Source organism: Monodon monoceros, unplaced genomic scaffold (assembly GCF_005190385.1).
Source record: "Monodon monoceros isolate NGI ecotype Baffin Bay Population unplaced genomic scaffold, NGI_Narwhal_1 Super_Scaffold_11, whole genome shotgun sequence".
Taxonomy (NCBI): Eukaryota; Metazoa; Chordata; class Mammalia; order Artiodactyla; family Monodontidae; genus Monodon; species Monodon monoceros.
This window is the reverse complement of record NW_021703767.1, coordinates 3,299,394-3,316,457: the sequence shown is the minus strand read 5'-3', so window position 1 is coordinate 3,316,457 and position 17,064 is coordinate 3,299,394. Positions and strand designations below refer to the sequence as shown.

Here is a 17,064-nt window from a genome sequence, read left to right as displayed (position 1 = left end):
AGAAAGGGGGTCCTGGTGTCCGTGCAGGCAATCCCACAGCCATACTTCAAAATGTAAGACAGCAACGGGACTTCCCTGGTGGCACAGTGGCTGGGACTCCGTGCTCCAAATGCAGGGGGCTCGGGTTCGATCCTCGGTCAGGGAACTAGATCCCACATGCACGCCACAACTAAGGAGCCCGCGTGCCGCAACTAAGAAGACCACATGCTGCAACTAAGACCCAGTGCAACCAAATAAATATTTTTAAGAAAATGTAAGACAGCAAGACGACCTTCCCCTTGCAGCCGCCAGAGGTCGGTGTTTGCATCCCGGACCAAACATCGGCGCCCTCCACCACAGTATTCACTTCACCTTGACCTTGTGCCCATTTTGAAGACTTGGCCCCAAAGCCCCGAGAAACTACATATGGAGACTTTGACCGTCCCATCGGCTCACAAACACCGCATTTCATGCACCCGTCAGAATGTAGTCAGGTCCACCGAGAAGAGCGCTGTATGTCAGACAGCTGGAGATTCTGCATCCCCCCAGGGGTGGGTGGGCCCCATGAGGGGTTGGGAGGGTCTGGCTGGGGCTGCCCATGGTGCCGGACCCAAGAGCGCTTGTGAGGCAAGTGCAGTTTGCCCGAGACCCTACTTTCTGGTGTCTGCCCTTCTCAGCAATTCCCAACCACTTTCCAACATGCGGGGACTCTGCTGGGGCCCCTTCGTCCTTCTTGATGAACTTGAAGACATGCTGGGGGAGCAGCCAGAGGTGCAGACCCTCGAGGCCCCATCCCTGTCGGCAGAATCAATCCCAAGGGCGTGGTCAGTAGCACTGGCTAGTTTCAAATGAACACCGTGTCTCTCAGGGTGTTTACCTGTTAAAAATACCTACATTTTCCTCTCCAGTATTTGGGGGAAACCAGAATGTGATTCTGGGTCTGGTGATGGAGTTCACACTGAGGAGGGCCACATCTCGTCCCCTCTTCCTCACATCACTCAATAGCAAAGATAGAGGGACTTCCCCGGTGGTCCAGTGGTTAAGACTCTGCACTTCCGATGCAGGGGGCGAGAGTTCGATCCCCGGTCGGGGAACTAAGATCCCACGTGCTGCGCAGAGCAGCCAAAAGAAAAAAAAATAGCAGATACATTTTCACCCCGAAGCCCACCTTCAGAGGGATGTGAGGCCAAAGATGGGGAGGGAGAGAAAGGGTCCACCTGACGAAAAGGAGTGGTCAGGGCAAAGCAGACCTCTGGCTGGAGCTGTCTCCTGTCCAGACGCCCTCCCCCTTCTGACCGTCCCTGGTGACCGTGGCTCCAGGCATGACCAAGTCCCGTGTCTTCCCTGGAGTCCCCCCAGCCCACCTCCTGTGGCAGGCACTGTCAGCTCTGCCCCTCGTCCTCTGCCATCTGTGACTCATCTTTCCATGTTGGTCCAGAGGCCCCAGTGAGATCCGAGGCCCCCTAAGTGGGGCACCTGTGGACGACACCTTGTGTCCCAGCATCTGGCACGCGTGTCCCCAGACCCTGACGGCACGAGTCCCCAGAGGCGGCGGGCCTGTCTGATGCGGAATTTCCCATCCTGCTCCAGAGTTGAGTCCCCTGAATGGTCTGGGCCTGGCGCTGGGCAGCACCGCCCCTGCCCCCGGGGCTGGGAGGCGAGCTCCTTCAGAGTCCCGGCCCAGCCTCAGTGCCTCCCTCGAGAGGTTGTCTGTCACCTCTGGGGCTCCCGGGGGAGGCCTGTGCCCCACACAGCTGTCCTGGTGGCTCCACGTCGGCTCCGCCCTCAGCCTCTGCAGGTCACTCTCACCTCTCTGGCCATCTCAGCTCTCCCTCATTCTCTCCGTCTTTTTTACAGAAAATGTGCTCAGGCTTCCTCTCGAGGTCAACCTCTCCCTCCGACATAGCACAGCGAGGAGAAGGTTCAGCCCCAGCTCCCCTGAGGAAACCCCCAGCCACCCCACACATAGAGGTCCCCTCCTCAAAGACCCCCCACGCCACGGCCTGGAATGCAGCCCTTGGGTTAATTCACCAAAGCACTGACCTCCCCCAGAGCAAAGGTGGACGTGAGCCCTGCAGTTTTGAGGCCCAAAGGCCGTCTGAGCCCCTGCCCAAAGCAAAGTGGGAGAGCTCCAGAGAGCTCTGCTGTTTCCACAGCTGGACCCTGCTAACCTCCTGTCGATGCCTTTCTCTCCCCAAAATAAATAAAGTAAAATAAAGGGCTGTTTTCCCCTAGCACTCAGCCAAACAGAAAAACGCCAGTTATGGGAAAGAAGGGCCAGCAAGAAAGGAGAAGGAAGGGGTAGATGCAGGGCTTCTCCCCTGGGTGCCCAGAGCTGAACACACGCCCTGGCACCCTGGAGAACAGGGTGAACCACATTTAAGCAGAGAACCACATTTAACACATCAACACTGGGGTGGTCCCAGAGGGCCCCTCGGAAGAAAACGAGTGCCAACAACAGAGGAGACTAGGATGGATGGATGGATGGCTAAATGATAGATAGATTAGATAGAGAGAGAGATAGATAGAGAGATAGATAGGTAGATAGATAGATAGATAGGTAGGTAGATAGATACATAGATAGGTAGATAGATAGATGATTGATAAATAGATAATAGATAGATTTTATAGATAGATATAGATATAGATATACACACACAGATGGTCCCCAACTTACAATGGTTCGACTTACACTTGTTTGACTTTACGATGGTGCAAAAGCAATATGCATTCAATAGAATTTTGAATACTTGAATTTTGAATTTTCCCAGACTAGTGACATGTGGTCCAATCCTCTCTCTGATGTTGGGCAGATATCAAATGATATTAAATGCATTTTTTACTTAAGATATTTTCAATTTATATGGGTTTATTGGGATGTAACCCCATCCTATGTTGAGGAAGATTTGTACATATCTAATAGTATATACATATATCTATTATATATATCTATTATATATAATAGATATTATGTAATCTATAATGTTATAATAGTATAATATAGTACATTATGATAGATATATTATAATATAGTATATTATAAAGATTATAATTATATTATATAATTGAATTACAATTACATATCATATTATAAGGTAATAAATGTATATATTATTATATTTAGATAGATTCAGATCATTCCTAAGAAGTCACTATGGAAGGGTGAATATTTGTGTCCCCCACCAAATTCCTATGTTGAAATCTTGTTGATCAATGTGATGGTGTTTGGAGGTGGGGCTTAGGTCATGCGGGTGGAGCTCTCATGAAAGGGGTTAGTGACCTTATGGAAAAGACCCCAGAGAGCTCCCTTACTCTCCACCGTGTGAGGACACAGTGAGATGTTAGCCCAAAAGAGGGCCCTCACCTAACTGTGCTGGTGCCTGATCTCTGGCACCCTGAGACTTCCAGCCTCCAGAACCATGAGACACAAATTTCTGTTGTTTATAAGCCACCCAGGGTATTTTATTACAGCAGCCTGAAGGGACCAAGACAAAGGATAAGAACTTGGAAGAGACAGAAAGTAGACAGTTGATGTGCCATGACATGGGTCATTTGTTCCACTTCCTTTTCATTTCCTATGTGTGCTATAGTGCCCAGAAAATTAAAAGTTGCAAGAAATTAGAGATCACCTGCAATTCCTAGCCCATTCTCATCATAATGATCCTGGTAAAACGGGCTGTAGCTACTGAGCGAGGAAGGAAGAGACGTGGTGTCCGGGCCACCACTGGATGAGGGGGAGAAGCTGCTGGAACAAGTTTCATAAGGTGGGTGTTCACTCTCACGTGCCTTTCTTTCCACCATTCCAGGCCACCATACTGAGGAAAAGCGTCCTGGTGGTGCGCCATGGGGAGAGAGTGGACCAGATCTTCGGGAAGTCCTGGCTGCAGCAGTGTTCCACTCCCGACGGTAGGTGCAGTCCTGGAGAATCCAGAGGCAGGAATTAGACAGAGCTAACAGATGAGATCACGTCTCAGATTTCTTAGCCAGAGCCCCTGGGGCACCATGCTTCAGAATGACCATGCATAGACTGTTCATGTGGGATAGACACACGCTCCATCTCTCTCCACAGGCATTACATGTGTGCATGTGAGCGTGTATGCATCTGTAAGTATCTTACCTCAAACGCTTTGGGGAAGATGGAGGAATGGTTTTCAATAGTAAGCAAGTCTGCTGGAGTGACACGTGGACAGCCCTGTGTGTCCCAGCAGCACACACATGGCATTTGGTTAGTGGGTAAGGCACTGCCTTGAAAGCAAGTCACTCTGACCGCAGTCACGGACCCTCAGCTGCTGGCACATACCCCAACTTGCAATCTCACAGCTGCATCTTTCTGAGTCATCTTCCCTGCAGTGGTCGCTTCCCTACAATGTCTGGCCGTGCTATACTCAACTGAAGGGCATATTTTTTAACGTATTGGGTGCTTACCCCAACTTCACCCCTCTGGATGCCAAGAACTGAGAACAGGGCTTGTAAATACAAAACACCCACAGTCTCTGTACTGATCCACAATTGCATCACACGCATCCCCTAATGGAAAGCCCAGAGTGCCACTATTTCTGAGCCATGGATAATTATATAAATGAAAGTATTAAATGAACCTAGTGATAAAATCCATTCACAGTGGCTGGACTTGCTGAGCCCTTGGGGATCCCTCCAGGAACCCAACAGGCCAAGAAAGGGGGAGGTGAATAGGGGAAGCATTGGCAGATGACCTGAATGCAGAAGAAAATTCCTGAGCAAATGACGTCATGACTACACCTATCGCCAAGAACCCATAGAACTAATGCAATGCTTGTCTCTACAAAACAAGACCAAGTAGAGGCACAAAGGCTCAAGGAAGAAATACGTGGCTCTGAAGATGCACTGACATTCAGACAAAGAATTAGAAGACACTTCCTGCAATAAAACAATTACTAAAACTACAGACTGAAATGGCACACACGTCAGTATGTATATGATGGTGGTGGTGGTGTGAGAACCAGACCAAACAACCAACATCAAAAAAGAGTGACTGGACTTCATAAAAAGAGGGAAAAGATTTGGTCATCTACGCAAAAGATCAAGTCACCTATAAGGGAAAATATTTTAAAGGCACTGGAAATTCCCAGCTTAGAGGAAGCTGTTGGTGGATCTTCTACCAGGTAAGGAAGCCCTGGTAAAGTGCGTTGTGACTGTCTACTTGGTCTGAATTCTGCAAGTTGCAGTGTTTGATCAATTACAGTGACGGGTATTTGGGGACACTGCTGGCCTCCCCTTGCATTCCGGCGTCCCTCCTGGTTTCTGCTCACTTCTGGACGAAGGACCCACACCCTCTATGGCCCCTGACTTCCCAGCGGCGCTGGCCCAGGGCACCCCTATTCGCTCAGACTGTACTCCCGTCAGAACCCAACCACCCCCCCGGGTCCTCGGCTTCTTGTGAGCTCTGCCCTCTGCCTCCCAAAGTGATCACAGATAAAGCATCAGTGAGGGCAAAAGACCTCAGTGGAGTAGTTTCACATTTGGGGATGACAGATGCCCTTGAGGATATGACAGAAGTGACGGACCTTCGCTTTGAATGAAAAACAAATACCAGCTTTCCCTGTGGGCACACCTAACACTGGCATTTAATAAAGGTCTGTAAAGCTTACGGTTCAAACAGAGTCTCTGCCAATGGAAATTCCAGGGAGGCAGCTTCCAGAAAAATCTTTCATGGAACCTAAAAAGCACAAGGCAGGCAGATAGCCGCCACCTGCCTCCCCTTGGTGAACTGCTGGGAGGCTGGGGTGGCGTGTTCAGGAGCAAGTGACAGGCCAGCCGTATGACGTATGGCAGGTCTCAGGAGAGGCGGGTTGGCTGCTAGAATCTGTTGTAGCCAGGAGGTTTGGGGGCCGCTTGGGAGGATGAGAGGGCTTGGTGTGGTGCGGCATGATTATCCATTTATCCGCAGGGATAATTGGATAATCTGAGGATGAGATCAGACCTGACCCTATTGGCCACTACCTCTGAGCCAGGCTCCGGGCTCCAAGCATTATCTTGCTGATTGGTTCAGACAACTCTGTTGTTTCCCGATTTGTATCGATAAGGGAGATTAGTCAGTTGCCTGTACACACACAGCTAGTAACTGGTGGTGCCAGGATTTGCACCAGATCGTCCAATCTTCGAGCCCAAGGTCAAACTCAAAGTGAGCCAAGGTGCTCTGAGCCTCTGAATGGGTTGTGGTGGCGGGGAGTCCCAGCGGAGCCCCCTGATGTCCAGTCCTGCCTCAGGCAGCTGACTAACAACACACAATGCAGGACCCTCTCCCACCATCTGTATTCTGTCCCGTAGGCAACGGGACATCTTCAAGCTATGGGGATGGGTTGAGTTTCATCTAATTAATTAATACCAATTTGAGATTCTTATCGAGTTAAGCTAAATCAGTCTCGGTTCTTAATCAGGAAAATTGTATGAATGACTCTTCGGGGGGTGTTTGAGAGGACAAAGAAGGTCTCATGGTGCCTATGGCTGAAACATACGTTTTCTGTGTTTGAGGGAATGGGTGGTGAGAGTAGGGCTTCCTCCTGGAATCCACATCACAGAGCAAGCTCAAGAAAAAACACAGTCGACCACAATGTAAATAATTACCATGTTTCAAATGTGGGTCTTGATCTTAAGAGTTTAGTGGGACAAATATGCACTAACTCAGTGGAACTGAGCATCTGGTACGTATTTATGCTTTAGGGAAATACTACCGGCCAGACCTGAACTTCCCTCGCAGTCTGCCCAGACGGAGCCGAGGTATCAAAGACTTTGAAAACGATCCACCTTTATCGTCCTGTGGAATTTTCCAGTCCAGAATGGCAGGTATGTTTGAGGATCATTCTAGTAGGAATAGTAACAATAGTTGTAGCAGTGATTATCACTCACGTGTATTGAGTCCTTGCTACGTGCCCTTTGAGGTCAGATCTCCCTTTTATATAAGGGCACCAGTCCTCATAAATTGCTCGTCTTAACTTGATCACCTCTATAAAGACCCTACATTCAAAGAATGTCACACTGTGAGGCATGGGGTTAGGACTCCAACATATGAATTTAGGGAACAGAAATCAGCCCATCACAACATCCACGGAAACCTCGCTGGTGTTGGTACTGTGCAGATTTTGTACTGAAGAGATCTCCTTCTTTCCCAAAGACCAGGTCCTCTAATTTTGCAAGAAGAAATGTGATTTACAGGCTTGTCCTTCCATGAGCCCCAGGGGGCTTGAGTTTCCATTACTACAGATGACCATGAACTTGAAACAGCACCCACTTGATGCTCACAGTTCTGTGGGTCAGAAACACAAACACAGCATGGCTGGGTTCTCTGTTCAGGGTCTGAACTCTGATATCAAGCTGCTGGCTGGGCTGACTTCCCACCTGGAGCCTCCTGGAAGCAGTTCCACATTCATTGGGCTGGTGGGAGAATTCAGTTCCTTGTGGTTGTAGGAGTGAAGTCCTCACTTCCTTGCCTGGTGCCAGCACAGGGCCTGCTGGATTCCTAGAGCCCACCCACCTTCCTTGCAACATGGCCCCCTCCATCTTGGAAGCCAACAATAGAGAATTTATTGCATGTCAAATCCCTCTACCTTTGGTTTTTAAAAAATTTTATTAAAGTATAGTTGATTTACAATATCATATAAGTTTCAGGTGTACAGCAAAGTAGTTCCGTTTTAGATAGATAGACAGACAGATAGATAGATAAATGTTCTTTATCAGATTCTTTTCCCTTATAGGTTATTACAAAATATTGAGTCGAGTTCCCTGTGCTATGAAGAAGGACCTTGTTGGTTGTCTGTTTTATACATAGCAGTGTGAATATGTTATCTGACTTCTTTTCTGTGACTGGCTGGAGAAACCTCTGCTTTTAATGGGCTCACCTGAATGGGTCTGGCCCACCTGTGATAATCTCCCTTCTGCCTTATAACATAACCTGGTCACAGGGGTGCTAGCTCACCGTACTCACAGCTTCCACCCACACACCAGGGGATTATACAGGGTGTGTATACGGGGTGGTGGTGGGGATTCTTGGGGCCACTTAAGACCCTGCCTGCCACGGGTAGTAAGCCACCTGTTGGAGTTGCCACCATGGGTAGCTACAGTTATGAAGACGGCACTTCTCCACCTGCTGTCTTCCAGGGGAAGCTCTGCTGGACAGTGGCATCAGGATCACCTCCGTCTTCACCTCCCCAGCCCTCCGCTGTGTGCAGACAGCCAAACACATCCTGGAAGGTCAGTGAGAACTGTAGCTAGCTTCTCATGTGGCCTTGACCTCATGACTCTTCTCCTGGGGGAGACGACAGTGAGCAGAGGTGAGACTGGGGTGGGTGACCACGAATGGCTACACAAAGTCACAAGACAGCTGTGAACCAGCCCTCGAGGACTGTTAGGAGGCACTGAGACAGTTAGCATTTCTGGAAGGTCAGGATTGTAATTCGCCTTTGGCCTGCTTCTGCCATGTGTTTTTTAAAAAGCTGGGGGCGAGGGTGTTCCCAGAGAGCTGAGAACTGCTGTGGTCCCTTCTCAAGTCCAAAATGCAAGACTCCCTGGGCAAGGGAATCGGCTCCTGGGAGCTGTTCGGCACCATCAAAAGCTGCTGTGTGATCGGAAGCCAGTGGCAGACCCTTCTGAGCAAGCGTCCACCTACAGGAAGAAGCAACTTCCTGCCAGAGATGGGCAGCCTGCCCTGGAGGTCCTGGTTCCGTCCCTCCCAGTGTGGGGAAGGGGGCACAAGACCTAGGTCGCCATGCATGCACGGCCGGTCCTCCACAGTGATGGGAATGAGGGCAGAGCATGTGGACACAGGTGTAGCAGGTGGGCACATGTGGAGGAGGGGGCTTGCCTCTGCTTTCTCAGAGACACAGGAAGTCAGGTCACCAGGTGAGCATGAGAAAGGGGAGCGCTGAATGTGTGACATGCTTATTGGGGAGGGGGGCCAGGACAGGGATGGGGAAGTGCAAGGTGAACATTGGGCAGCACAAAGGCCACTTGACGTCATGGGCACAGCCTTACACGGAGACCCGTCAGCTGGGCTGGGGCTGCCCCCAGGCGTGGGCCAGGAGGAGCGGAAGGACCTGGCGCTATAACCCCGGACGGGTTTGAGAAGTGAGTACGATGAAGCAAGAAAGGGTGCGAGGTGCACAGGGAAGGGCCGTGGAGATTGAGTGGAGATTTTAAGCTGTGTAAGGTAGGGAGTTAGGGGCTGGGAGGCCAATGATACCAAGAAAAGAGTCAGCTCCGTGGAGTGAAATCCCGGGAGGTGGCTGGAGGGTTGGAATCCGACACGAGGGACGGGAGGCTACAGAGAAAGGAAGGCTGGCTGGAGATAGAGAAGGGGGTGGCACTGAGCTTAGAGGGGGCTGCAGCTGCTGGGAATGACCTACCAGGTCAAGGTCAGGGAGGAAAGACATCAGTAGAGGAAGGGGACAAAGCGGAAAGAGGCTACTGCTGGAGCGGTGCCAGAAAGAGGGCAGCAAGCAGACCGTCACGGGAGGAGCTGTTGAAACGATGGCTGGTCCGCCAGCCCGAGCCCCTCCCCAGCATCCCCTCCACGTCGATCAGAGAAGCTCTGACAAAGTGCCTTCCCGATTCTGCCATGCAGCTGGGAATCCCTCCCAGGGATGGACCTGATCCTTGCACAGGACCCGTGTGGGCCCGTGGCCAATCCAGTCCTTTCCTACCTTCTCATTAACGTGCTGTTTCTTGATCCACCCGCTAAGTTGTGAAGGTAGAAACCCATTTCATCACCGTCCACTTTCCACACATTTAAAACTCGGAGGTCGTCTCTGTGCATCGTCAGCCCTGCAGACGTCCTCCGTTTGTCATTTCTCATCCGAGCATGACAGGGGACCCTGGACTCCCCTGCACGGTTTCTCGGGTCCCTGAGATGGAGAAACGCCCATGGTTTCCCCCACTGTTGAGATGTGCACGTTCATTGCTTTGCTTCCCTGCAGCTCTGGGCTCTGGACCCATGGAGCCGAGGGCAGGTTAACGCACAATGTTAGCTGCTAAACAAACCCGGGAGGGGTCCAGGACCCCGCCGTGTTTGCTCTGTTTCCATTTGATAACTCTTAATAAGTAGGACAGAAGAAAGCAAAATAGATATGAAGTCATTCTATCCCCGGATAGCTTAGGATCAATATATGTGTAATTAACCCAACAGCTACAGTGATCAGATGTGAAGAAAGTAAGAAACACGCACAGATACAGGATAAAAGGTGACAGGCTCATCCCTGATTCTCCTATGCCCCCCACCCGCCTTTAAACCCGCCATTTAATGGAGCTTATTTTGTTTTAACCCATCCGAGAGGCTGATACTTTTCCACTAACCTAAAAAAACACTTGAATTTCCATCTGAGGCTGGCAGCCCACAGGTGAGCGGGGGTGACACCTGCAGATAGCCTGTGTCCAGCCAGGCCAGCACGCGGATGTCTCTGACGGTGACTACTTCCTCCGAGTCGCCAGGCCCTTTCCTAATGATGCTCTCAGGCCCCCTTTCCCCACCCAGCCTCCCAGCCATGGTCACAACGTATGAAAAAAAAGATAAAGGAATATTCTTTAGGCCTTAAACGAATATAACTGAGAGCTTCAAAAACATTTTTCGTAATTTTATCCCCTTTTGGTTATCATTCATGTTTCTTCATTATGAATGTATCTGCTCCAATTTCTCTGACTTCTATTATGTGGATCTCTTGCATTTAAAATAAAAGCTCCCCAAAATGTTTTCTGACCATGATCATGTCAATGTCTTTAACATGATCTCTCATTGACTTTTACTCTATATGTAGATGAAGAGAGCACGACAAAGTCAGTTTAAAGAGCATAAATCCATAAATCCTGTGTTAATCCAGAAAGCAGGATGCCCGGCCTTCTTCATATGTCCTCGAACATGACCATCCTGTTCCCCAGAATGCTAAGCTTTATCTCACCACCATGTCAGTGAATGTGTCCAGACGGACCATTTCCCAAAGTGTGACCCACAGAACAGGAAGAGGGCCCAACGCCATTTGGGACACTCTCCAGACTCTTTTTTTTTTTTAATTTTGTAGGGTATTATTTTTCTGTTTTCAATTTATTTTTTATTGAAGAATAGTTGAATTACAATGTTGTGTTAATTTCTGCTGTACAGCAAAATGACTCAGTTATATGCATATACATTCTTTTTCATATTCTTTTTCCATTATGGTTTATCACAGGATATTGAATGTAGTTCCCTGCACTCTACAGTAGGACCTTGTTGTTTATCCAGCCTATATATAATAGTTTGCATCTGCTAATCTCAAACTCCCAATCCATCCCTCTCCAAACTCTTTCTTCGTGTCACCTATTCCCAGTGGACACGAGCTCCTCACAGGCTGCGGGAGAGCCTAGGAGCCCCATCAACCAGCCTTAACTCTCTTTTCTAAATGTGCTTTGCAAAGGAACCCATTTCATGGGCCTGAAATACAATTGGGGAATGGATTTTATTGCCAGCATTTCCGTTTAATGTCATTTTCTCCATTTCGAATAAAAACATTAAGGTCTTGTTTTTCCCCCACTCAAAAAGAGGTGACTTTAGTTTATAGGTCTCTTACTGAAGGTATAAAAAAAAAATGTCAGCTTATGGAATGTGCTTTTCTGTAGCAAACATATGTACTATTTTTGGCAAAACGGATGAAGTATACTTAGATGCAAATATGATTATATGAAGTTTTGTCCAAAACAACTTCACCAGTTAGATTTTACTGAATTCATGACTTCCATTTCCAGTTTTTTTTTAATTTACAATAGCAAGTGGAGGTTTTTTCTCATTAAAAAAAAAAAATCGGGCTTCCCTGGTGGCGCAGTGGTTGATTGTCCGCCTGCCGATGCAGGGGACACGGGTTCGTGCCCCGGTCCGGGAAGATCCCACATGCCCCGGAGCGGCTGGTCCCGTGAGCCATGGCCGCTGAGCCTGTGCTCCGCAACGGGACAGGCCACAGCAGTGAGAGGCCCGCGTACTGCAAAAAAAAAAAAAAAAAAAATCCTAGGGAAGGGCCAGTTGTGAGAGATAGAATGTTCCAGAAGGTGACTCCCATCCACCCTCCGCTTCAGCTCAGTCCGGGGTAAGTGTTTACCAGGATGGCACTTCCGTGTGACTAACAAGCTCCACGATTGCCCTCGTCTTTTCCTCAGATCATTGGACCAGCTAAGTCCTCATAGGTGCAGGTTCCTTCTTGACCCAAGGAGGAGCGCGGGTGCCGCGTGCTATGGGGCTGCATCGGGTGACCAGGATGAGCTCCAGGGAGGCTGCTGCCAGTGGCACCTCCCAGATCCCAAGAGACTCTGGCCCTTCCTGATGAACAGAGGGTCATCACTCCTCTCATACCCTCCAACTGCCTGGTGGCTTTTGTCTGAGAAATAGTGTAAAGTCAGATTTTTTTCCAAAGGTTTGATTTAGACCTAGGAAGAGACTTCTTTACAGAAAGCCAAAATAGACGCCAAAGATGATAAACACTTGTATTCTGTTGAATCCAGAGCTCAAACTGGAGAAGAAAATTAAGATAAGAGTGGAGCCCGGAATCTTTGAATGGACCAAATGGGAGGCTGGCAAAACTACCCCGACCCTCATGACCCTGGAAGAGCTGAAAGGGGCGAACTTCAATGTCAGCATGGATTATAGGTGAGCCGCCTCGCGTCGTCTGCTGCTGGGGTTTTCTCGTTCTTGTTAAAGAAAAATTACCCACGACACTTGGTAAAGATACCAAGGAAGGCTTTATTCAAGAGGGACCACTGCAGTGGGGGGTTGCAGAACGGGAGGAAGATCAGATTCCCCTCCGAATATAAGGCCAAGTGGGGATTCTTCCTCCCAGGGGCAGTGTGGGGCGATGGGAGATTCTTAAGAGAACAGGGTGATTCTTGCTAAACGGAACCTAAAAGGATCCTTGCTGTGGGCAGGCCAGGGGATCGGACACCTCCTGGGGTTGGAGGGGAAGCCGGGTTTGCTCGGATATCCAGAGTGGTCAGATACGGGGGTGGGCGATTCTGGTTAAACTGAGCCCACAAGGTTGGATGTGAAGCCCACAGGTCGGGCCCGTTGAGAAGAGGGTCAGTCAGTCTGGCTAGAGTCCGTCAGCCAGAGAACCTGCATCTCCCTCTGCCCGTGGCTGGCTGCGCCATCACAAGCCTGTGTGCCTGGTGCTCAGTGAGAAAGCACGCTGGAGGCCCAACGCCAGCTCTTTGCTGGTTTTGAGCACAAATCTGAAGGCTTGCTGCTGACCGCGAGCCCTGGCTAGAGGCGAGCCGTCTCCTTCCTTCTCCCCTCCCCCTCCTCCAGGCCCGCCTTCCCCCTTCCCTCCCTCCTGCCCGCCGAGCGGTACGAGGATTACTTGCACAGGTGTGCGGTGAGCATGGAACAGATGGTCAGCACCCGCCCGCAGGATGGTAAGTGCCCCCATTGTCCTCGGGTACCAGCCGCCCTGGGGGTTGGGTTCTCACCTCTGGGATGGAAATGATTGATTTTTGAACCTAGGGATGCCCCAGCCTCCCCTGCCCCATTTCCCTGCCACTGGAGTGCCACATCGCTGCCTCTGCATAGACACGTGCCCCCCGACCCAGGCCCTGGGGCCCCTGATTTCGAAACCAAGAGCTGATGGGATCCAGGACAGAAGGGTCAACACAGACCAGCCACGCCCACTTCCTAGGAAACAAAGAAACTAAGGAGCAAACAGCCAAATGTTGGGTCATGTTTAAATGACAGTTCGGACAAAGCATCTGTTTAAGTTGATGGTTGAGACCACTAAAGAAATTTGAACATGGAATTTAAATCTGGAATCTGAATATGGAAGTATTTAAGAAATATTAATGCTAATTTTATGAGGTGTGATAATAGCATGGTTGTTGTGTAAGAATGAAAAGTCCTCATTTGGAGATGCAAACCGAGGTATATCCTGTGAAATGGCGTGATGCTTGGGATATGCTTTAAAACGCTTCACTAAGTGTCCATCAACCAATAAATGGATTAAGAAGATGTGGTGCATATACACAATGGAATATTACTCAGCCATAAAAAAGAATGAAATTTTGACATTTGCAGCAACATGGATGGACTTGAAGGGCGTCACACCAAGTGAAATTAGTCAGACGGAGAAAGACAAACACTTATATGTGGAATCTAAAAAATACAACAAACTAGTGAATATAACAAAAAAGAGGCAGACTCACAGGTATTGAAAACAAATAAGGAGTACCAGTGGGGAGAGGAAACGGGGAGGGGCATGATAGGGGTAGGGGATTAAGAGGTGCAAGCTATTAGGTATAAAATAAGCTACAAGGATATATTGTACAACATAGGGAACATAGCCAATATTTTATAGCAACTAAATGGCGTATAGCCTTTAAAAATTGTGAATCAGGGGCTCCCCTGGTGGCGCAGTGGTTTAGAGTCCGCCTGCCGATGCAGGGGACACGGGTTCGTGCCCCAGTCCGGGAAGATCCCACATGCCGCGGAGCGGCTGGGTCCGTGAGCCGTGGCCGCTGGGCCTGCGCGTCCGGAGCCAGAGGCCACAACAGTGAGAGGCCCACGTACCACAAAAAAAAAAAAAAAAAAATTGTGAATCACTATACTGTACACCTTATATAATATTGTAACTTATACAGTATAATATTGTACATAAACTATACTTCAGTAAAAATAAAATAAAAATACTTCACAGGAAAGGGCGTGGGGTAGCAGAGACAGATGATACAAGATGGGCAAAATGTCAACAACCGTTGGAGCTCCCTGATGGGAGCACGGGGATATATGAAAATGTCCATAGTAAAGCTCGAAAAACGAATCCTATAAGATTTAAGTTAGCAAGTGCGTATTGGACATCAGCAATGTGTCAGGTACCAAATAAAGCATCATGGGAAAAATCTAAGCAAAGAAGACACACGTTCTGCCCTCAAAGGGTATGAATATTGTTGGAGGAAAAGGCGCAAACGTCTGGAGTATTAGGAATATTAAATAACATGAAAAAGAGCTCAGAAGGAGTCGATAAGGGACCACCCGGCCTGCTTGCCCCACCATCGTTCTTTCCATCCCTCGTCCAAAGGAGCTCAGGGAACCAAAGACTCTGATGACCAGGACCTCGGGGACAGCTGAGCCCCTGCCCTCCCGCCAGAGTCCCCAGTGCACCGTGGGGCACAGGCTCTGAGACCTCAACCTTGCGGTGTCCAGCGCCACACGCACACCCGGCCACAAGACGGGTCCATGTGACCTGTTTTGACTGATGGGCACCCTGGGGAAGGTGCTTTTGGAAACCACATCTTAGTGGCCTTTGATTCATTATCAGTCTCACGTTGCTCACAATTATTGCTACAGGCCATCAGAGGACAGAATGAAATGAGGGCCTTTCCTGCACCCAGGCCCCGCCCTGGCCCACCTGTCTCCACCTGACCCAGGCTGAAATTCAGTGTCCACGGATGAGCTTCCTTCCAAGCATCTCCCTAGGGTCCTGAGGGCTTCTGGAAGAGGATGCAGAACCATTGCTTCATTACCTCTGGGGTCTACTGACCCCTGCCATTGACACAGGTGGCCGCTGCCTGCTGCAGGGATGCAGACCCATCCACCCATGGCTGTGGCAATTGGCTGAGGCACCCAAGATGCAGCACCTGAGCAGTGGAATGAGTAGGGTTTGGAAGGCAAAGGCGGGGCCAGGAGGAGGCAGAGACGTGTGGATCCAGCGGACAGAGCAACGGAAAGTCCAGGGGGGCTGGAGGGTAAAACCTAACACCTGCAAATCCTGCGGCACTGGTGGCCCTTCACAGGCTTTACCTGTTAGGTCCTCACCCTCCCGTGCGGTGTGAGATATCACCTCCACTGACACCATGTGACTTGGAAGCTCAGAGTGTCTAGAAAGCCGCCGTGTCCAGGTGGCCCAGCTGGAGAGCACAGGCCAGGGGTCAAATCTGCATGTCCGGCAACCTCACCATAACCTCGGAGGCCGAAGAAATGAGTGTGAAATTACTCAGAAATAACACAGGAGAAGCAGGTGGGGGCTTGGCTCTGGGGGTCACACCGGAGAATTTATAGCCACATTAGGGGCAAATGAATAGATCGCTCTGTGACTCTCAGCTTTCCAGGGAAGCTCGGGTTCTGATTCCGTCCTCAGGTGGCGGGCTGGGTCCGGCCTTGGGGCCTCCCTGGCTCACCCGCAGGTCTAACTCCCAGCCTTGCCCGCGCCCATCACCTTTAGGAGACTCACTCGGCCCTGGACTCTGGAGGTCTTTCTGTAAAGAGAGAGTCATCCGTGGCCCCTTTGGCACTGAGCAGCTGATCTTTCGCAAGCTCACAGACAAGGCCTGGACGAGGCCGCTCAGCGCACGGCGCCGGCCCATCCCTGAAGCTTGCGGGCGGGTGCTGCCACCCGAGCCCCGCACAGGATGCGACGGGCTCGGAAGAACTTCTACACAAACGAGAGGCCGACTGCCAGTGTTAATGAGCTCTTACCAGCCACGCCTCCCTCCTACCCGGGGCCTCGGGGCACCACGAGCTTGTTCCGCCTGACAACTTTGCCCCCCCACCCCCGTCTAATAAGACGCGTTCTCTGTGCCTGCTCTGACCTCGGGGTGTCCTTTCTCCCACAGTGGGCGTCATCCTGGTCGTGGGCCATGGCTCGGCGCTGGACTCCTGCACGCGCCCACTCCTCGGGCTGCCGCCCCGGGACTGCACAGTGCTCACCCAGCTAGTGAGGAAGGTACGCGCCCCCTCGTTCGTGTTTCTGCCGCAGAAACACGCAGCCCGACGATGTGGCGTCACCACACGCCCCTCTCAGGACGAAGACAAGCGTCCTGACAACCCAGGGCAGCAGGGACCCACCTGTCACCTGAGAACGTGCCCGCCTGCTCTGACGCAAAGGGCAGTCTTGGGCAGGGAGCTGACGGGGAGGTTTGTCATCTTTATCATTATGGCAACTGTGGCCATTTGCTACCCACATAATATAAAAAACAAGACAGAGAACTTTTATTATCAGGTCACATGATAATTCCTGTCACTCCAGTAGTTGAGCACTTGGTCCAGTGGCGGGTGGGACATTTGGATAAGAAGAGAAAGGGCGGTTGCTGGGCTCACTTGCTCTGGGGACTGGGGGC

The 17,064-nt window shown here is 50.3% G+C and overlaps 1 protein-coding gene across 1 annotated transcript in view; it reads left to right on the top strand.

Moving 5' to 3' along the window:
• UBASH3A (ubiquitin associated and SH3 domain containing A) overlaps positions 1 to 17,064 on the top strand; it is a 41,924-nt gene that overhangs the window by 21,342 nt on the left and 3,518 nt on the right. Inside the window, exons 8-13 of the mRNA XM_029214792.1 lie at positions 3,786 to 3,885; positions 6,679 to 6,801; positions 8,113 to 8,205; positions 12,469 to 12,613; positions 13,268 to 13,374; positions 16,561 to 16,670. Of these exons, the coding sequence (XP_029070625.1) occupies positions 3,786 to 3,885; positions 6,679 to 6,801; positions 8,113 to 8,205; positions 12,469 to 12,613; positions 13,268 to 13,374; positions 16,561 to 16,670 (678 nt within the window). The remainder of the gene's footprint in view (positions 1 to 3,785; positions 3,886 to 6,678; positions 6,802 to 8,112; positions 8,206 to 12,468; positions 12,614 to 13,267; positions 13,375 to 16,560; positions 16,671 to 17,064) is intronic.